The sequence below is a fragment of the Phodopus roborovskii genome, unplaced genomic scaffold (genome assembly GCF_943737965.1).
Source record: "Phodopus roborovskii unplaced genomic scaffold, PHOROB, whole genome shotgun sequence".
In the NCBI taxonomy this organism is placed as follows: Eukaryota; Metazoa; Chordata; class Mammalia; order Rodentia; family Cricetidae; genus Phodopus; species Phodopus roborovskii.
This window is the reverse complement of record NW_026126541.1, coordinates 13,342,458-13,364,788: the sequence shown is the minus strand read 5'-3', so window position 1 is coordinate 13,364,788 and position 22,331 is coordinate 13,342,458. Positions and strand designations below refer to the sequence as shown.

Below are 22,331 nucleotides of genomic sequence, written 5' to 3'. Positions count from 1 at the left end.
CAGAAACTGATTTATTGTATTTTACATATGGATGGGGCTGGTGTGCACATGTGTGCATGTGCAGGCCTGAGTGTGATTCTTTGGTGGCTCTCCCCTTATATATGAAGACAGATTCTCACTGAACCTGGAGCTCATGCTGTGGTTGACCAACCTGGCCAGCTTGCTCCAGGATCCTGTCACTGCAAGCTGGCCATCTCCAGCCCCAGCTTTTTACTTAGGTTCTGGGAGACAGTAGCAAGCACCCACAAGCCAACTCCCCAGAAAGATTGCTTTCCGAGTTATGAAAATTTAAACTCAATTCTAAAGACCCATCAATAGGGAATTTACGGAATTATCAGGAAAAGAAAGTCACGCAAGCCCAGTTAAGCTTCTGTTCCAGCTGAGACCATAGTTACAGCCACTGTCCCCTGGGCCCGCCCCAGCAGAAGGGGTCCCTTCAAGGTAGCAGAGAGTAGACCCAGCAAGAGGATTGATTTTTAAATTAAAGCCTGGAGAGAAGCCAGAAGTCACCCTGGATGTAATAGAAGAAAATGTAACGGGCAATGTTGCCTACTTCTGAGTTCCCAACACTGTTTACAACTGTTTCTTTCAGTATAATATCAAACATCTCTGAGGTCCTGAAAAACATCTAACTGAAAGATTACACCTTTTTTCTTCTAACCAAATAAGCCCGTGCACCTTTCATTTCATTTATTTCATTAATTTCATTTCATTTAAAATGAAAATACCTGGCAGGTGGAGTTCATGAGCTGTTAAAACAGAGCACACATGTAAAATATTCTCTTCATAGAACCCGATATACTGTCTTTGTAATGTTTTCCAATTTCATATGCATATTAGATTGATGCCATCATGCATCTTGCAACTTCCAAACATCTCATGTGGATATGCCATTAAATGGGGGAAATGCTGCCGAATCCTGCTGAACAAAGGGCTGTTTTTATTGTGTTACCATGCTCCACTGAGGCCCTTAGAAGACAAAGAATGCTTGCTACACAGATCAAAGGGCTTCTCTCCTCCTCTATCGATCTCCTAGAAGATAATTTGATTGCTCCTGCATTTAATGCCCAGATCTTCCAAGCTTCCTAGGCTGAGATGGAGATCAGCTAAGCTTTATAAATCCTTTCTCACAAAACACACACAACACACACACACACACACACACACACACAGAGAGAGAGAGAGAGAGAGAGAGTGAGAGAGAGAGATTGATTTTTTTGAAGATTTATGCTTCTGTAGGGCCTCAGTGATCCCTCACAGCTCTGGATACAAAGGAAAGAAGGAATATTGGTCGTGGAAGATCCTTCTCATCTCTTTTCCTCACTGATTCATCACTGTAGCTACCAGAAGGCCACTATCTTCCCCAATGAAGCAAGTGGCCTTAGCAAAATGTTTGTGACATTGCATTCCAGCTCTCTAATGGGTTCCACTTTAGAGTGCCCAGCAGAGTGTAACCCAGGTCACAGATTAAAGGCTAGAAATCTGAAATATATCAGGAATAGGTCTAGTCTGTTGGTGATAACTGCACAGGGCAAACCCCAAAGGAGTATTTTGTTGTTGTTTGCTTGTTTAAGAACCCACACCTGAGGGTTGAAGACATGACTCGGCAGTTATGAGCACTTGCTGCTCTTACACAGGACACAGATTCAGTCTCCAGCACCCACCAAAAACAAAGGTGCACAGCCGTTCAGCTCCAGGGGGATCTGATGCCCCTTGAGGCCTCCATGGGCACCCGCAGGAACAATCGTATGCATAAACCCCGATTACAGTTTTTTTTTTTTCAAGACAGTTTCTCTGCGTAGTCCTGGCCAGCCTGGAACTCACTCTGTAGACCAGACTGGCCCCAAACTCAGAGATTGGCCTGTCTGTACCTCTGGAGTGCTGGGATTAAAGGCATGTGTCACCAAAAATATATATTTTTAAAAGAGCCTACATTCTTTTCCTCTCTTCTTTTTCCAGACAGGATCCCATAGCCCAAACTGGCCTGGAACTTGTTATTTAGCCCAGGTTCATACAGTTCCTATTAAAACAAATTTGCCTCACAGAGACTCATCTGCTATATAAACTAATAATGAGGATATAGACTGCCTATCTTTGACTTCCCAACAAAAGGACTCACACATGACATAAAGAATCCCTGGCCGGATGTGGTGGTCCATGCCCTTAATCCCAGCATCCAGGAAAAGCAGAGGTAAGTAGATCTCTGTTCAAGGCCTGCCTGGCTATCCAGCAAGTTCCAGGCCAGCCAGAGCTACATAGAGAGACTGTAAGACCCTCAGAATGAGGAGTCTCCCTGTTTCAGTCGGTACCCCCAAGAACTCAATGGCCAGCCCAGTTGATGCAACACGCAAGAGGCTTTAATGAACAGGAATTGTTTGCACAAACGGGCCCCCTCAGCACGCAGGTTAGAGATAAGCTTCATTCTCCAGGCACAAGCATTTTTTTAAAGGCAAAACCCACAAGCTTAGGGAGGGGGGGTGTGACCCTTTGTCCATTAAGTGCATGACTCTTTGAGGCCGGATGGTCTCACTGTTAGGGTCAGCAGATCTTAGGGCCTGGGGTGTGCTAATTAATCTTGTCTGGGCAAACCAGAGTTGCAGGTATCTGTTTGTTTCTTAAGGACCCTATTTACCACCTGCTGCCTCACAAGAAAGGAGGGCAGTGTGAATTCTTGGTATCCTGCTATCTTAGGGCCAGTGGTTAGCAAATTCTAAGTCACAATGGCCTTGGTCAGCTTTCTGGGTCAGATTGCCCTTCATTTTAACTATTTGGGCTCCATTTCATTTCTTTGCTAGTTTAAGTTGTTCAAGACCTGTCTCAAAACAACCTCCTTCAGGGCTAATGAAGCTTTAGCTCAATAAAAGGAGCTCCTGTGGCCCCTGGAGTGTTTATGTGACACTAGTGTACATATAAGCACAAGAATCAAGGTTAGACTTAGAATGAAAGCAGAATGCAGGAGACCCAGCCTCAGAGCCCAAGATGTTAATCCCCAGGCTGTATTTTCACCCCTCTCCTGCTTAGTGGTAAATGTAGGTAAAGCATGGCAAAGGATTCTTTATCAGTATCATGATATTAATGGACAGATCCTCTTGTTCATTATAACAATGCCATCAGGCATTGTGGTACAAATCTGTTGTAAGTACTTGGGAGATTGAAGTAGGAGGACTGTGCGCACATAGGCTGCAGTGGGAGCCCTCTCAAAATAAATAAACAAACAAATGCATACATACATAAGCTGAAGTAGGAGGATTGGCATATATGGAAGTGCTTGGCAGACTTCCCGGAGATCAATATGGCATTTCATTTGTGAAAAGTCTATTAAATCTCTGTAGGAAATGAATTCAGATTTCCCCAGTCTAGTTTTGAAGAGAAGCCAACAATCACATTCATTCGTATGCTACATTCAAAAGATAAAATGTGAGAACCTTCTCACTCTTGAGACAGGGTATCATGTATCCAGGGCTGATGTCTAACCCTCTCAAAACAAATGGGGTTGGGCTAGAGAGATGACTCTGTGGTTAAAAATGCTCACTGCAATCTTGACCACCAGAGTTTGAATGCCAGCACTCTTGTAACAATCCACACTTGTAGCAAATGCTTCTAACTTCAGCTCTGAAGGATGCAGCGCCCCCTTCTGGCTCCCACCTGTGTACAGAAGTGCACATACACACAGAGACATAATACACATACTTTGGGGAGGGTTTTGCCATTTTATTTTTGTTTTTGAGATAGGGTCCATGTAGCCCTGGTTGTCCTGAATTTACTTTGTAGATCAGGCTGAACCTAAATTCACAGAGACCCTGTTTCCACCACCCGAGCACTGGGATTATCAGCATGTACCACCTGGCTGACTTCTATCTCTATTTTAAAATCAGGATCTCAGGGGTTAGGGTGAGTCAGCAAGTGCCTGTCATTATAAGCACATGGATCTGAGTTCTGTCCCCAGCACCCACATAAGACCTACACGTGGTGGTATGTGCTTGTAATTGAATGCTCAGTAGGCAGAAACAGGGCAGCTCCTGGGGACCACCTGGATTCCTGACCCAGGTCAAATATTTTTTATTTATCATGTGTATGCATGGGAGCATACCATAGCAAACATGTGGAGGTCAGAACTATTTGTAGGAGTTGGCTCCTACATTGTGAGTTCCAGTATTGAACTCAAGTCATTAGATTAGGCTTAGCAGCAGGTGATATTACCCACTGAGCCATCTCTGGCCCATAAACCAGGATTTCTAGTATGTGATATTACACAACAAAGGGTTAAATCACCATGCTTTGATTACCTGTGTACACCTGAGATTTGGGGGCTACAGCATGAAGTTTATGTTTACAGTATGATTTGCTTGTGGGCAGGTTCTGGGGTATGAGTAGCTAGTCGCCAAAATCACAAAAGCACTAATGCATACTCGACTCCCAGTAAAGCTGTGAATACCACAGTGAACTTGTTGGCAGAGTATCATCACACTAACTTCTGAGACTTAAACACTGCCGTGTGTGACAACTAGAATAAGTCAACCAGAGACTTGTGCCTGCTCTTCCTCAGCTCCAGGAAACGTGCTTACCCTCCTTGCTGATCTTAATTTGCATCCTCAAGCTTTGATGACACTAAGAATAAAAACTTCCTGAGCCCTGCAAGCCCTTCAAGTGACTCCATGAACCACAGAACGACCTCAGAAATCCCTAAATAGATGCTGGCATCAGTTGAAGTGCGATGAATTCTACAGTTGTCTATTGTCAACAGCAGCTTAGCATAACACAGAAGCATCAAGTGTAAAGACCCTGATTAAATACCTAGGTATGGAAGTTGAATGTTAATTCAAACACCCTTTTGCTTTCCTCCCACAATATTATGGCACAAACACATATACAATAAAAAAATAAAAATTGTCAATACACTACAAAATTGGGTAAAATAAATTTTTATTAAAGGTAGAAGAGATTTACACACAATTCATAAGTTCTTTACAAAACAATTGCCAATCTAAGTCCAATTTTGTAAGTTTCTGTAAATTTTGCTGTGAAATAAAAGTCTATAAAATATTTCTTTTAGAAAGCATCAGGAAGCTAATTTAAAATTAAGTCTTCATGGAAGTAGGGTTCTCAGAGACTCTCATTCTTTATCCCAGTGATGAGGAAACAAACATTAAACACAGAATCAATTAAGCTGAGTGACTGAGAAAACAATAAGGACCCTGTAAACTGGTAATTCACCTGAAATTTTCTGCTACCTTTAGAAGCAATGGCCACACAGAGGGAACCTTATGACACTGATGTGTTCCTGTGGCACTGATATATGCAAATAAACCATCACAAAGAAGCACCTTGTATTTAAGGGATGTTGAGAGCCATATCTGCAGGAGACAGTGTCTCCACTGTCTCAGAGCTGAATCACACTGCTTTAATAGGATCTCTGTTTTTTTAACATTCAGAATAAGACAGATCGTGTAAATGGTCAGTAGTTCCTGTGCTGAGTGCACCCTGCAATTTAACAGACTGGCTTTGAATTCAAAGCAAAGCTGTTCTCCAAGAACACCCACCCAACACATGCAGTCTGGAGGGCAGAATCCTAGCTGCCAAAAGGCCAACCTACCTCAAAGATGGGAAGCAACCAGTAGCTTCCTTGTACTTGCAATCACAAGGAATTTAAAAATTCAGTGTTTTCAGTTTTTCCCCTGAGTTCTGAGTGATTTTTACATAGTCTCTAGTGTAGCAAATACATTCTATTGTTTCAAGTTGTACATACAATGCTAGGGCTCTGATGCAGAAAACAGAAGCTAGCTCTTTAACACCATAAAGTAGTGGTGGCTACATGTTTCTTGAGAATCTTTGGTGTGACGCAGACCGGCAGAAGCCTCCAGATTGTGATTCCCTCCTCATATACCCTGGTGTCTTCAAGTTATTTTCAAAGGAGAAACCACAAGACCGTAATGAAGAACTAGCAGACCATCCTGAAAAGGGAAAAGGAAACTAGTTATGTGTAATATATGAGTAAACCAAGACAGGCATTCTGTTCATAGGTTAACAGTAATGAGAAATTCTTTAATGCATAAAAAAGTACAAGATAAATGTAACTGCTTACTTACTGGCATCACCAACGACTCTCTATTGAGCTGGTTTTTTCTTTTTTTGAGACTTGCAGGGTTCTCTGCCACCTACCTGCTGCTGAAGGTGCGACCTCCTAGTTCCTCCTGTTGCTGTAATCTCTGCTCCACCAACATAGATACTAATGCTCTGGAACCATGAGCCCAACTAAACACTTTCTTCTCTAAGCTGCATGTTGCCATGGTGTTTTATCATGCCATAAAAAGTAACTAAGGCACCAGAGAAGCATAGTCTGGCAAATCTCTGTGAGTCTGAGGCTAGCCTGGTCTACATAGTGAGTTCCTGGACAGCTAGGACCACATAGAGAAACCCTGTCTCAAAAACAACAAAATACTAAAGATGATGATATAAAGAACTAAGACACCAGAGCTCTATGTCTTCATTTCTCACTCACCACTCAACTCACTACAACCCAGCCTCTGTTCCTGACAACTCCAGCAAACACACCAGGATGTTAGAAAAGGGTTTACAAATTCAAATGTTCATAAAGGCCAGGAAAGTAACATAAATGAATGCATATCAGACATGAGACAGTAAGAAATGACAAACACCAAGGATAAACCAAAAAGCAAATGTCTATCTGCAGAAATCTAAATATATAAATCTAAAATATAGAGTAGGCCAGGCATATAGGGCATGCCTTTAATCTAATCCCAGCACTCGGGAGACAGAGGCAGGCGGATCTCTGTGAGTTCCAGGTCAGTCAGAGCTGTAACACAGAGAAGCCCTGTCTCAAAATACTAAACAAACAAAAAAAACCAAAATACACACACACACACACACACACACACACACACACGGTAAAACATTAATGACATACTACGGCCCATGAACCATCTCATCGTATCTACTCTAAATTAATTAACACAAATACAAAGATTTCATTATCAGGATTATATACATAAAAAAAACCATACTTTTGCATTTCACCATCAGAAATAAAAAACTATCATTTTTCAGAGCAATATAATGATACGCAGATGTAAAACTCAAAAGTATAGCTTACAAGCTATTTTAAGATTTCAAAATTATTTCAGTGCATATATATAAGAAGATATTTTATAGAACTGCTTATAATTTAAATGTAATCTAGATGTCTATATTTATATTTTCTATAAATATATATAAGCATCACTTAAATTTATATTTTCTATTCCTATTTCTATCATAGTCTTAACTTTTTTTTTGGTTTTTTGAAACAGGGTTTCTCTGTGTAACAGTCCTGGCAGTCCTGGAACTCACTTTGTAGACCAGGCTGGCCGCAAACTCACTGAAATCCCCCTGCTTCTGCCTCCCAAGTTGTAACCACTTTATGGTTTGTCTTTCATAGGTTCAAATGCTAAAGCTTAATTCCCAATGTAGTGTTGAAAATGTGGGGCTCAGTGGAAGGTAATTAGATCAGGGGTCTCCATAAATAATGAATGCATGTCAAGGGAACTGGTCAGGTCTCTTGAGACTGTATTAAAGCCTTGAATGTCTCAAATAGCTCAGCAAGCCTCAAACTAGCTATGTAGCCAAGGGTGGGCTTAAAGTCCTGACCCTCCTACTTCTACCCACCCAGTGATGGTGTGTGCCACCACACCCAGGAAGCATGGCTGTTACAAAGCAATTTCAGCAGTCTCCACTAGCATTCTTCAATAATCAGATGGTCACTTCATTTTGCTCAGAACTCCCAGTTTGCTGCCATACTCAATTAAAATCCATAGGTTTTTATCTATGAATCTTTGGTTTTGTTTGAAATAGTCTTAGTATGTAGCCAAAGATCCTCAAACTCAACAGCAAACCCAGGTCCTCTGCAAGAGCAGGCAGTACTCAATCTCTGAGATATGTCTTCGGCTCTACCAACCCTGAACAGTAAATCTGTTCGGCGTAGGCCTACCTGCATTGCTGCATCACCTATTGCACGCCGGATTTCCCGTAGAGTTTGGTATCGTTCCAATAAGTGATCACCACAGATGATATCTACCTACGGAAAACAACGGGTATCAGACCACTTTCTGCTTCAAAACACACAAGGGGGGAGGGATTATCATGGCTACTTCAAGATTTCTTTTATAGTAGACTTTTTTAAAAATCAGTTTTCTTTATGTGCACCCTTGCTCACAGAGCCCAGGAAATTTTTGGCAGGTGTCCTCTATCACTCTCCAACTTTCTTCCACTGGACCGGTCAGGCTGGATGGCTAATGTCCCCAGGCCAGTACTACAAACATGCACTGTCAGGCCTGGCTTTTGCTCAGGATCTGTATCCAGATCCTTATGTCTGGTTGGCAAACACTTCTGATAAAACAGTCTCAAGGAAAGTTTTGAAGCTGGCAGGGTAGCATATGACAGTGGTCCCCACTTAGAGGGCTTAAGCAAAATGATCAAGAGTTGGAAGCTAGATTGGGCAATTCTGCAAGATTATGTCTTAAAAACTGAGGGGCTAGAAAGATGGCTCTGTGGTTGAGTTCTTGCTGCTTGCTCTTGCAGCGTATCTGGGATTTTTCATTTTTTAAGACAGGGTTTCTCTCTGTAGCTCTGGCTGTCCTGGAACTCTCTCCAGGAACAATAATGGGCAATATGCATATATATGGTACAAATACATGTGGGAAAAACATTCATACACATTTTTTAAGATATCTAAATTTTTAAGTAAATGAAAATAAAATTTTGAAAAAGACAGATTATGGCACATACCAGCAATCCCAGGACACAAATTGAAGCAGAAATACTGCCACAAGCTCAAGGTCAGTCTAAACCGTGGTGATATTTTGTTTATGATCTAATAAATTTGGCCTGAAGATCAGAATACAGATCTAAGCCACTAGTTAGGCACGCGCGCACACACACACACACACACACACACACACACTAAGCTACTAGTTAGCCATAGAGGGCAGGCAGTGGAGGCCACACCTTTATTCCCAGCACTCAGGAGACAGAGGCAGATGGAGCTCTGAGTTCAAGACCACTCTGGGATACTTGAGAGTGAATTAGTCTAAAAGACAACCAGAGCTCACACTTTTTATCCCAGCACTTGGGATGACACACCTTTAATCCCAGAACTAGAGAGGAATGTAAGGCAGGAGCTCAGTGCAGTTTCAAATCATGCTGAAGATTGGATCCCCACCCTTCACCCCATATGACAAGAACTCTCTAGTGACTGGTTTCTTTGCTTTTCTAATCTTCAGTTTGGACCCCAATATGTGTCTCTGCATTTTTATTATTCATACTACACTAAACTACATGTGGAGACTCTATCTCAAAAAACAAACAAACCAGCCAATTGTTGTAGTGCACACCTTTAATCCCAACACCTAAGGAGGCAGAGGCAGCTGGATCTCTGAGTTCAAGCCATACATTAAATCACAATGAGATCCTGTCTCAGAACAAAACAAGCAAGCTTGACAGCGCTGACACACACCTTTAGTCCCAGCACTTGGGAGGCAAAGGCAGGCAGATCTCTTTGAGTTTGAGACCAGCCCGGTCTACACAGCTAGTTTCAGAACAGCTAGGGCTGTTACACACAGACATCCTGTCTCAAAATGCAAACAAAAAAAGCTGTTAGAAAGACGGTTCAGCAGTTAAGAGCACTGGCTCCATTTCTTACTGCCATTGATGACCATCTCTTGATTTCAGGAAAAACTGAAGCTGTGGGAAATACTAATAGATTGCTGGGGCCTCAATTACAACTCTTGTGCAGTTGGTAGTAGAACAAGAGATTAGTTAGTTCCTGCTTTCCATCAGCAGACTCCCTTGCAGGTGTAACAGGGAAACTCAAATATCTAGAAAAATGAAATACTTAATATAGACTCTATTAGCTTTTTAAGGATGAAAAAAATACCTCCTGCTTATGTATTTACATGTTGTAAGTTAGAAAACATCAAACTTTGTATGCTACTAATTTAAAATGTCCTCAAAATTCTAGTTATGGGTCAACTGAAAATGTATCTTTAGATAGCTTTGCTTTTTTTTTTAACTACCATGCATACTTTGATAGAATATTAGTATCTAGACTGACTGCATGTTGTTGACCTGATCCATATACTATAATTAGGAAGTGATATCCAGGTGGCAGGTTCCAGCATGTCTATTGTTCCTTCTGTGACTAAATTTTGATCAGAGACAAATTCCTTTTGTAGATCAGGCTGAGATCTGCCTACCTCTGTCTCTCAGGTGCTGGTTTAAAAACGTACACCACCATGCCCAGCCTTTTGACCAATATTTTAGATTTGAGAGTGTTTTGCTTCTCCACGGAGAAACTCTGTCTCGGGTGGGGGGATAATTTTGCTTGTGTGTATGTATGTGTACTGTGTGTATGCATGGTGCCCCTAGATGTCAAAAAAGGGCATTGGATCCCAGAGAACTGAAGTTAAGACTGTTTTGAGCTTTCATGTGGATGCTGGGAACTGAATCCCGGATCTCTATAACAGTCGCAATGCTTACCACTGAGCCATCTTTCTAGGCCCCCTATTTATTATTCTTATTGATAAAAATCATCTATAATTTGTGCAACATGTACAAGAATGTTTTGAAATGTATACACTGTGAAATGACTAACAACAGTTTTTCATACTCTTTTCTTTCTTTCTCCCTTTCTTTCTTTCTCCCTTTCTTTCTTTCTTCCTTTCTTTCTTGCGCGTGTGTGTGTTTTGTTTTGTTTTTTGAAACAAGTTTCTCTGTGTAGCCCCAGCTGCCTGGAACTCACTTTGTAGACTAGCTGGCCTTAAACTTAGAGATCTACCTGCCTCTGCCTCTGTCTCCCCAGTGCTGGGATTAAAAGTGTGCACCACCATGCCTGGCAAAAAATATTTTGACCATTATTTTTATTTTATGTGTATGGGTGTTCTTGCCTGAATGTTTATCTGTGAAACACATTTATGCAGTGCCTGTGGAGGCCAGAAGGTGTTGGCTCCCTTGAAGTCTTAGTTAGGGTTCCTATTGCTGTGAAGAGATACCATGACCAGGACAACTCATACAAGAAAAATATTTTGACTACATCTGGAATTAAGTTAACACCCAAGCAGCTAGGCATGAGTGTAAAGAAATCCATTCAGATCATATCTTCTCTCCCTACCTCTCCCTCTCTTTCTGTTTTGCTTTAGGAGACAAGGTTTCTGCAGAACAGTTCTGGCTGTCCTGGAACTCACAGAGATCCACCTGCCTCTGCCTCCTGAATGCTGGGATCAAAGGTGTGCGCCATCACCCTAAATCTGGGCTACACCTCCTGGTGGCAGACTCTCTCACTGGCAAGTTCACCTACCCTGCCACTGAGGTGTTACTTGCTGGTATTAAAACACAGACTGAAGACCAGCTGTCTTAGCCTCATGGACTGGACTACCATATTCTTGACTTTTGCATCAGGAGACAGCCATTGTTGGACTAGTTGGACCACAGCCTGTAAACCATTCTAATAAATCTCTCTTTAATGTGTGATATTTATATATGTGTGTATTAAACATACATGTGTATTATACATATGTGTGTTATATATATAAACACACACACATATATATACATACACATGTATATTGTACATATTTAATACATATATTGTTTTGAATGTTCATTCTATCTGTTTTGTTCCTCTGGAGAACCAAGACTAATATAGAGGGTAAATCAGATGTCACTTTGAAGCTGGAAATCACATTGTATCAATATTCCATTAACAGTCATAGCATCTACATCATAAAAAAGTCACTATAAGATTCTAGAAACAATTCTTCAATATGTCAAAGGTAGTCTTGCAACCTCACCTTTCCTTTTACATACATGTACTGTACCTGACAAGCTGGATCAAGACCCATTTTTCTTCTAAGAAATTTCTCTACATGCCCAATAGTTGCTTCTCCTGAAACACGCACAAACTTCTTTTCCAAAGGCTACAAAAAGATAACACTTTCAGATTATGTAAGTAATACATACATGAAATTACAAACTTTAAAGCAAATTTTAAAGCAAAGATTTAGAGTAAGTAGGCTATTAAAAATTAAAAACTGCTATAAATGAGTCAATTTGTAATTCAAAGAAAAAAATAGAAATTCTGCAAATTTTTATAATAGGCCAACAAAAATTTTCTGTAGAAAGCTTGATGGTTTATTTTGGAAGTTCATGAAAAACAAGGAAATCAGGTATACCGTTACATGCCTAAAACCCTAACATTTGAGAAGTGATCTTGAGCAGCATGAGCTGTGGTTGGCATCCAATTGCAAATATAAAGACATACACACATCCCAAAACAAAAATCCAGGCATTGCAATGCCGGCCTGTAGCTCCAGCTACTTCGGAGAAGACACGGAGGATCGCTTAAGTATTAATTATACTGCAAGGGAGTGCATGCCTGGGTTCCAGCTACTTGACTTGAGTCTAACAGCTGAGACAGCCTGGACAACATAGTGAGAAAACATTTCCCAGTACTCTAGAAGCTGAGGCAGGGAAACCTAAAGGCAACCTAAGCTACAGGCCTATCTTAAAAAAGAAGAAAAGGGGGGAGTGGGTTTCTTTTTAAAATTTAAAGTGAGACGAAATCTAGACAGAGGTAGCTGGAATTACAGGCAGTTGTGAGCCACTCAATGTGGGTGCTGGGAACCAAACTCAGCTCCTTTGCAGGAGCAGTGCAGGCTCTTAACTGCTGAGCCTTCTCTCCTGCCCCTTGCTGACATCTTCTAAAATACTCTGTTCCAGATTCCCCAAAGGCATCTCCAGTAAAACGACAGTGACCTAAGATTCTAGGTACATCTCAGCCTCACAGACTGATCACTCCATGGTGAGAACATCTTTAGCTAGGAACAATCATCAAAGAGAACTGAACTATCCCCTCAAACAATAAGAATTTCGTCTCTTAATCAGCTTCAAGAGCCAGAACTAAGATAACCCATCAGACCACAAATTGACCAAAAGATTGTGTGTGTGTGTGTGTGTGTGTGTATATATATATATATATACATACACACACACACACACTTTTATACTTGTTGCCTCCTGCCCCAAATCTTCTGTTTAAACCTAAAGTTGCTAGGCATGGTGACTTACACATATAACCCAGACACTCAGAGATGAAGGCAGGCAGACTGTCATGAATTTAAGGCCAGACTGGGCTACATGAGTTCTAGGTTAGCCTGGGCTACAGAATGAGAACCTATCTCAAAACACACACACACACAAAAAAAAAAACACCACCATAAAAAGCCAAGCCAGTGACCTGAAGACAATGAGTCACGGAACCTCCCTTTTCCTGATGTGGCAATATTGGTTAAACCTTTTAATGCTTTTCAGCAATACAGGGTTTCAGACAGGGTTTCATGTTATCCAGAGTTGCCTTCACTTGATATGCACCTCACTGTTTATGGAGTGCTGGGAACTTAACCCCAGGCTTCATGCATTCTAGGCAAATTTAAGTATCGTATCAACTAAAACTCTATCCCCAGCCCCAACTAGTCATCTCTTTAAACATCAAATTGGCCAGATAACTGAGCCTTGTGTGTTGGGACTCATACAGCTAAGGGACTTCCCTTAAAACTTAGTATACCAATGCCAGAGACAAACAAAACAACCCAGGCTTTTCTTAATGAAATTAACAATGTCTGCATCACAGAGTTTTACTCTCTAGGGTCTCCCTCCAGCTTGCTACAAATCTCAATAACTAACAAAGTATGATACAAAGTAGTTCATTCTTACCTCAAATCTCAGTGAATGCTTGAAGTGACAAGTTAAGGCAGGTTAACTTCAGCCAAAAATGTTAAATATAAAAATTTAAATTCATGTTAAACTCTAAGCACCAACTACACAAAACACTTTGGATTTTTTTTCCTCTTTTGAGACCAGTCTTACTACAATAGCCCAGGCTGGCTTCAAATTTTGGACCCTCTTGCTGCAGTCTTCAGAGTGGCAGGAAAACAAGCTTATATCACACCTGACTCTTACAAATTTTTAAAATGACCACACTAAAGTCAGGCCTGGTGGTACATGCTTGTAATCCTAGCACTTGGGAGGTCAAGAAGCCAAAGACATCTTTGGCTGCATAACAAGTTCAAGGGCAGCATGGGCTACATAAAACCTGTCTCAAAAACCTAAAAAAAAAAATAATGAATTACCAATCAACATGGCATATGGTTTATAAATTACTTATTTTCCTTATATTCTGAATCAGTAAGAAATCCCTGCTTAATGTCTCTTACCCTGAGAAACTAGTATAACATTACTGCTGAATTTCAATAACTCACTAAACATTTGTATTTAATTGAAGATTATCTCTACTTGGTTGCTAATCTGATTCAGAATTTATATCTATAAAATCTCCTTATAAAGTAAACAAAAAATGCAATACCTTAAAATGTCCTGTATCTTCATTAGCACTGAAAAATAAAGGAAAAGTTAATCAATATTTAATACTTTAAATTATATGCTTAATCATAAAAAAAGTAACTGAACAATATAAACTTTCATAGGCAGCAATTCATTTAACATGAAAGAAAAATATTTCCCCTGTTGGGCGTTGATGGTGCACACCTTTAATCCCAGCAGAGATAGGTGAATCTTTGTGAGTTTGAGGCCAGCCTGGTCTACAGAGCTAGTTCCAGGACAGGCTCCAAAAGCAATACAGAGAAACCCTGCCTCGAGAAAAAAAAAAAACAAATTTTTTTTTTCTTTTTTGAGACAGGACTCCTCTCTCTGTCCAGGCCTTGGCTGTCCGGCTGTCCTTGAACTCACTCTGTAGACCAGGCTGGCATCAAACTCCCATCCAAGTATTAACCAGGCCCAATCCTGCTTAGCTTCCGAGATCAGAAGAGATCGGGCACGTTCAGGGTGGTATGGCCGTCGACTGGCATCAAACTCAAAGATCCACCTGCCTGTGCCTGTGCCTCCCGAGTGCTGGGGTTAAAGGCGTGCACCACAGGAGCAGCTAAAGAGCATGTTTCCTCTATCTACTCACAGTGATGCTCCTGCTGCAGTGCTGCCCCTGTGAAGGTCAGTCTCTGCTGTCATGTGAGTTCCTGCCATCTCTCAAGTGGACAGTTCTGAGATTATGTTTAGACGGGGGGCTCATGTAGCTCAGGCTGGCCTGAGACTCATTATGTCGTTGAGGCTGGTCCTGAATCCCTGACTCTCCCTACTTCCCTGTGCTACAATGAGGTTTTCATAGCTCTGTGCTACCACACCCATATTTTTCTTTTTTTAATTTAAATTTGAAACAAGGTTGTTTTACATGTCAATCCAATTCCCTCGCCCTCCTATCCCCCCCACATCACCCCCACCAAACCCTAGCCTATCCCCTTTCTGCTCCCTAGGGCCAGTGAGGCCTTCCATGGAGATCATCAAAGTTTGTCATATGATTTGGGGGAGGGCCTAGGCTGAAGACATCTCCCCCATGTGTCTAGGCTGAAGAATCCCTCTATCTAAGATGGGTTCCCAAAGTCCATTTGTACACTAGGGATAAATACGGATTTTTTTTTTTTTTTTTTTTTTAAAGGGACAGGTTAAGACCAAGTCTCTGGGTAGTCTGGTTATCCTTGACTTCAGATGTAGACCAGGTTGGCCTCAAACTCACAGAATTCTGCCAGTCTCTGCCTGTCCAGAGCCATGATCAAAGACATGCACACTAGTATGCCCAGCCTTTTATTTATACCTAAACCTTTGGGAAGAAATACAGTTGTCACTTCTGCCACCTAGTGGTAAAACAACTGCAGTTTAATACAGTATTTTAAACTTTCCTGAGGGAGGCAGTATTTTATGAGACACTATATAGCCCTGGCAGGCCAGTAATTCAAGGATACACCTGCCTCTGCCTCCCTAAATGCTGGGATTAAAGGCAAGTGCCACTTTGCCCAATCTAATTTAAAGGCTTCTGGACAATAAACAAAAAGTACAGTTTTGTTCCTTCCTTAGTTTTGTTGTATTAGTAATGTTTTGGTCAGGTTTTCCTTTTGGGAGAATGGGGGAGCAAAAGCAGAGATGCTATACAGTTCAGGCTAGCTTTGAATGCAATGATTCTCCCATCAAGTTGGGACTGTGTGTGCTACTGTGAGGTAAGGATACCAGTGGTTACTGTGTTAACTTTTTAAACATTTTTCTAAATCTAAGAGGAGAGTGGATCTCTGTGAGTTCAAGACTCCCTGGTCTACAGAGTGAGTTCCAGGACAGGCTCCAAAACTACAGAGAAATTCCTGTTTTGAACCCCAACCCCTAAAAAAGGAGAGGGAGAGAGGAAGAAAGGGAGGGAATTATTTGGGATTGGAGATCTCTCAGCAGCTAGAAAATACTTGCTGTCCTTGCAGATGATTCCAGGTTTGGTTCCCAGCACCCTCACAGCAGCTCACAAGTGTTTAACAAGGGATCCAACACCCTTCTCTGATCTCCCCGGACACCAGGTATTTACACGGTACACATAAGCAAGCAAAACATTCACATACATAAAATAAATCTAAAAACAAAAGATGTATTTAATATGTGTCCTGAGTGTATGCATGTGCACCACACGCCTGCAGGTGCCTGAGAAGGCCAGAAGAGAGTATAGATCTGTTGCAGGATAGTTGATGACACCATGAACGAGACTGTTATTTACTGGAAAAACCTGTTCCTAGTTGTGGTGTGGTTCAGCCCTATCACACACCTTTAATCCAAGAGCTTTCCACTTGAATATTATAAACAGGAATACATAAAGTCAACCATAGGTCAAAGAGGAGGAGCAAGCAACCAGCTGACAGGAAGGAACATAAGATGATTAAGAAAAAAACAGAGGGAATCAGAAGAACAGATAAGGAGAAAGGACAGATGCTGTTTAAGAAGGCTGCTTTGATACTTCAGGAAAAGAGAGGCTTCTGAGATGACAGTGGAGGAAGAAGGTCAGCTGGGTGCTTTCTCTGCTTCTGAGCTAGCAGGCTTTCACCCCAGCATCTGGCTCCCAAGTCTTTATTGGTAAAATCCAACGATTGAGATTTTGTTAAAAACAACACAGATCCTCTCAAGCTGGAGTTACAGACAACTGTGAGCCATGTGACAAGACTGGGGACTGTCCTCTACAAAAACAGCAAATGCTCTTAACCACTGAGCCCCAAAAGGTAATTTACAAGCCAAGCATAGTGGTTTACAAACTGCAAACCAAACACCAAAGGCCTGCTTGAGTTCAGAGCTAGCCTAGGCTACAATGTAAAACCTTTCTCAAAATGTCACAAATAAGCAAACAGTAGATTTTTTAAAGTTACTCACCCAATGAACTCAAGTAATAAGGACATATCAAGCTCAGGTGGAATACGGAACACCGACTCTAGGACTTTCTTAGTTTTTCCTTTGCTTGAAGGGACTGGCTGGGGAGCAGCTATTTGAAACAGAAAGATGATGTAGCACTGAAATTTTAACAAATGGAGATTTTTTAAAAAACTTTAATTTTTTGAGGCAGAGTTTTTCTCTGTGGTTTTGGAGGCTGTCCTGGAACTTGCTCTGTAGACTAGGCTGGCCTCGAACTCACAGAGATCCAGTGCTGGGATTAAAGGCATGTGCCACCAACACCTGACCAAATTGAGATCTTTAACGGATAAATTATACAAGTATTACACTATGTTGACTAAATTATTATAAAGCCCTGATCAAATTTCCTTTTCCTTAATAACATCAGTTAATCTGTCAAAAAAAAAAAAAAAAAAAAAAAAAAAAATCAGTGATTTCAAGGTGGAAAAACTGGCTCAGTTGGTAAAGGTGCTTGCTGCCAAGCCTCTGGGCCTCACCCCTAGAACCCATATGGTGAGGCACTAATTTCTGCAGGTGGGTATCCATGCAAGTGCAAGCACACGTGTGCATACATACACATGCATACTCTCTCTCAATAACATAAATGTGAAAAAGTAAAAAGTGCCACAGAGTTCATTAAAACAGTAACAACACTTACAGGTAACTATAAATACCATGTATGATGCTCATGTTTAGCACATTACATACATTACCATTTAATCCTTACAAATGTACTACATCTACACTTTTTTAAAAACTGGTACAATTTGCCTAAGGCCACCAAGTAACAGAAGAACCAGGATTTAAACCCAATCTACCCGACTTCCATATTGTCAGTAACACCATAAAAGTAAGTTACTATGTGCCTAGCATTGTTTAAAAGTGCTGGTATTAATCAGTGTTTAATGAAGTATCATATTCATCCTTGTTTTATAGATGTTTGTTACTGATATTATTTCCTAATAAAAGTTGCAGTGCTAGGAACAAATTCACAAATATCTAGCTCCTGAGTGTCTGTGATTCCCTCCAGAAAGTGTGTCACCAGGTGGTGGTGGTGGCACACACCTTTAATCCCAGCACTCGGGAGGCAGAGGCAAGTGGATCTCTGTGACTTTGAGGCCAGCCTGGTCTAGAGTGAACTGACAGGAATCCTGTCTCGAAAAAGAACAAAGTGTCTCATTATGTTGCCCAGGCTGGCCTTAAACTCATAGCAATCCTGATTCAGGTTCCTAAGTGCATGCACCACTATACCCAATCCTCTTACTTCTTAAAAACTGTTAGTTGTAAAGTTATACTGCAGCATTACCTTCAAAATATTTCTCTTTGATGATATACCTTGCTATTTCAAAAAAGCACCCATGATGGCTAGTATAAATTTTCAACTTGACACAATCTAAAATTTCCTGGGAAGACTCTTGCTGGGGGATTGTCTGTATCAGGCTGGCCTATGAACATGCCTGTGAGGAATTTTTAAATTATGTTATTCTACCTGGGAAGACCCCGCCTAAAAGTGGCCAGTGCCATTCCCTGGGTTTGAGCCTTGGACTATATAAAACAGAAAGTGAGCTGAGTGGTAGGCATGTGTGCTTGCATGGATTACTCTCTGCTCTTGCGTGTGAGCATGTTGTGACTATCAACTCCTGGTTCTTCATTTCCCTGCAAAGATGTGACGTAGTCTGGTCTACAGACATACTTTATCAAGTGACAGAAAGGGAATGAGGACAGCACTTCAAGGACACAGTTTAACTCTTCAGTCTATGAATACATTATAATACACATCCAAACTTACCAGGTTTGGGTACTTCCAGACCTCTTTCTTTATAGAAATCATGCATTTGCTTTTTTTCTCCTAAAAAAATGATAAAACACAGACTAAATTACATATAAAATGTAACTAGCAGAGTCAGAAACTTTGGGATTCATAACTATGTAATAAAAGAAACTTACTTTCCTCTAGATTCACCACTAATTTGTATACTATGTCTTGTAACTGTCGGTCCAACCTAATCAAAGAAAAGGTAGAGAATATCCAGAAAAAGTAAATCCAGAAAAGTAAATTTCAGTAAAAAGTCAATTTGCTGTCTTCCCTCAGGATCGGATGTTTCCTTAAAAATTTACTACTACTTTTTGGTTTTTCAAGACAGGGTTTCTCTGTGTAGCCCTAGCTGTCCTAGAACTTGCTATGTAGACCAGACTGGCCTCGATAGGAACTCATAGAGTGCTGGGATTAAAGGTGTGTGCCACCATGCCTGTCTAGGAGCAGACATATTGATTCTTGATTCATGAAAGTGAGGCAGTACTCACAGTGCCTACTATACTTCATCTCAGAAAACCAAGGAAGCATATTTAGTTTTAAGTATTCGATAGATTACTGAATGGTTCATTAACTGTCCTCAGTAAGACTATGCAATTGAGAATGGAGAATATATTTTTTTAATGATTTTTATTTTATGTGTACTGGTGTTTTGTATGTATGTGGATGCTGAGAATTCAACCTGGGTCTTCTGGAAGAACTGCCAGTGCTCTTAACCACTGAGCCATCTCTCTAGCCCTGCCCCCTCCTTTCAGAGACTCCATTTTAACTCTTGTATACCAACTCATCTGGAGAGATGGTTAAGAACACAGGCTACTCTTCCAGAGGACCCAGGTTCTATTCTTAGAACCCACATGGCAGCTTATAACCATCTGTAATTCGAGTTCCAGGTGATCCACTGCCCTCTTCTGACCTCGGAGGGCTCCAAGGACACATGCGGTACACAGGTACAAAAAGAAAAAGTCAAGTCATTGAAGCCAGGAGCAGTGGCACAATCCTTTACTTGGAAGGCAGCACAGCACAGGAAATCTGAGTTTAAGACCAGCCTGGTCTGCACGCTGAGTTACAGCAAAGCCACAGCTACACAGAGAAACCCTGTCTGGAACTCACCCCTCTTCTCAAAGGAAGCAGCAAGAAATGAAAGCTCAGTGAGTGTGCTATAACGATCTAGCTTGACTAGTAAGGCTAGTTGTTTCAGGAACTCTACAAACCATCTAAAAGCTGCAGAGCACTCCCAGGCTAACCTGAAGGATTAAGCTATACCCCAAACCCTGTGTCTGGTTTCATTTCTTCCCCTTCCTTTCACTAACTGCCATATGATCTCAGCGCCTGGCCCACAGTGAGTGCAAGTCCCTTTCTTCTAACTTGGACAGAGTTCAATTTATTCCCAACTACACAATGTCAAGATTTCAGGAAAAAACAAAACAAAAAAGCAAACACTCAAAAGAATTATTTTAAAGGTGAATAAACTTTAAATGCATATATTCTTACCTTATATTATAAAGAGGCTGTGTCTGGTGGACAACGATGCTGCATTTTGGGCATCTGTTGCTATAGTAAAAATGTCTTACTATGCAACTTTTACAAACTATTGGAAGAGAAAATGTTTGATTTAGGATGCTTTAAAGATACTTCAAATTTGTAAAATACTATTCAGAAAGGTGAACTGCATGCTTACAGGTGTGAAGACATTCTGTGATGGTGGTAGCATCTATTAAGTAACCTTTGCAAATGGAACACATGATGTATGGGGTTAGTTCAGCAAGGTTAAGCAGGCGCTGTAAACACAATGGTAACAAGTTTTAGAATACAAGCCTTTGCTCTCTCAAATCCATAAACCAGTTGTGTCATAGTCTTGTATTATAACCCTGCTTACTCCAGTCAGCTGGGACAGAAGGCACAGGAGAGGAGTTAAAGTCCAGGCCAAGGCTACACTGCAAGGCCTCATTTCAAAACAAATTAAACCATAATCTCGAGATTTCATTATAAGCAATGCAATTTAATTGCACCTCCAACCCTTCATAATACCCAATAAAATAAAGCACTGTTTCTAAGAGATCCCAAGTCTCTGGCATATACTTTACAGTGATAGTGAAGGGCATGTGCTCTTGTTGTTTTACAAAAAGCCCCTAGATCAGCCTGGACTACCCACATTACCAAGGACGACTCTGAACTTCCCGGATGTTGGGAATAATATTACAACAGGCGCCGGCTACCTTGTCCAGTGTAAGCGGTGCCTCCCGCAGGCCAGGCAAAAACACTACACTACTCCCCATCCCTGGGATGCATTTCTCTACACATTAGCTACAAAAAAATGGGCCAATTATACCACCACGTTACAAAAACAAAACCCAAATCCTCTCCACTATTAGTGAGGGGCTTATCACCCTCTCAACACCCTGCTGAAAATGACTACGTCCCCGTCCGACTTGCAGACTCGAGGCGGATAGGCTCACGGTAGTCGCCTAACCCCTCCGCGTCACGCGGACGTCTTTACAGAATGAACAAGAGGGGCCCAGAATGCCCTAGGTGATCTGCCGGGACCTCGCAAAACAAATCAGGCAGGAGAGAGGCCACGCCTGGGTGGGCGGGGATGGAGGTCTGCACAAGCGCCACGAGCCGCAGCGACCGTCGCAAGGGCAGGTCCGCGCGAGTCCCGCTCCGTCCCGGAGGCCGCTCGGGGGCAGCCAGGTCGGGAAGGGCCGATACCTCCTCCTCGTCCTCCGAGTCCGGCCGCCCCGACTCCAGCCGCAGCGAGAAGTGGCTCATCTCTTCCTCCTCCTCCTCTTCCTCCTCCATCTCCTCGTCCTCTTCCAACTCCTCATCGTAGTCCTCGAAGCGGCCTCTCATGCGGCCCAGGCTGCGCTCGGGCTCCAGCTCGGGCGGCCGGGAGCGGGAGCAGCCGGGCGCGCCCGCCTCGGGCAGGGACGCCGGGCCCTCCTCGCCGGCCGCGGGCGCCGGGGTGAGGGCGGGCGGAGAGATGGGAGGCGGCGGCGGAGGCGGCGGCATGGCACAGGCTCGCTTGGCCTCGGAGGCGCGAGAGCTTTCCGTGGCGTCCGTCTCGGCCTCCTCCATGGCGGGGGTCAGAAACCGAGCGAGGTGAGCGCGAGGCGAGGCCAGGAGAGCACGAGCCACAACCCCCCCCTCGTCCCAGTGCGCAGGCGCAGGCGCTCTGCAGGGGCCGCTGGGAAATGTGGTTTACCTAGAGACA

The 22,331-nt window shown here is 42.1% G+C and overlaps 1 protein-coding gene across 6 annotated transcripts; it reads right to left on the bottom strand.

Moving 5' to 3' along the window:
* Window positions 1-4,906: 4,906 nt before the first annotated feature.
* Window positions 4,907-22,258, bottom strand: Pcgf6 (polycomb group ring finger 6). Of its 6 annotated transcripts, none has more exons than XM_051199756.1 (11): window positions 21,830-22,258; window positions 20,799-20,898; window positions 20,612-20,708; window positions 19,255-19,310; window positions 19,097-19,156; window positions 17,290-17,398; window positions 14,411-14,438; window positions 13,762-13,779; window positions 11,868-11,966; window positions 7,985-8,071; window positions 4,907-5,951 (listed from the first exon to the last, which is right to left on the bottom strand). In XM_051199756.1, the coding sequence occupies exons 1-11, from the start codon at window positions 22,193-22,195 to the stop codon at window positions 5,895-5,897; spliced, it is 1,077 nt and encodes a 358-aa protein (XP_051055713.1). In that variant the 5' UTR covers window positions 22,196-22,258; the 3' UTR covers window positions 4,907-5,894. The 6 variants fall into 6 exon arrangements, with proteins under 6 accessions (XP_051055713.1, XP_051055714.1, XP_051055715.1 ...); XM_051199758.1 differs by having other exon boundaries at window positions 5,889-5,951; window positions 7,985-8,067; XM_051199757.1 differs by lacking the exon at window positions 13,762-13,779.
* Between the last annotated feature and the right edge of the window lie 73 nt (window positions 22,259-22,331).

Bases quoted from the DNA above. Each gene is read 5' to 3' on its own strand.
- Pcgf6 (XM_051199756.1), bottom strand. From the start codon at position 22,195: ATGGAGGAGGCCGAGACGGACGCCACGGAAAGCTCTCGCGCCTCCGAG. The intron at 14,439-17,289 runs GTGAGTAACTTT...TTTATTTTTCAG, and splicing joins TTATTACTTGAGTTCATTGG to TGCTAATGAAGATACAGGAC. The intron at 8,072-11,867 runs GTACAGTACATG...TGTTTTCCGTAG, and splicing joins GTCTTGATCCAGCTTGTCAG to GTAGATATCATCTGTGGTGA.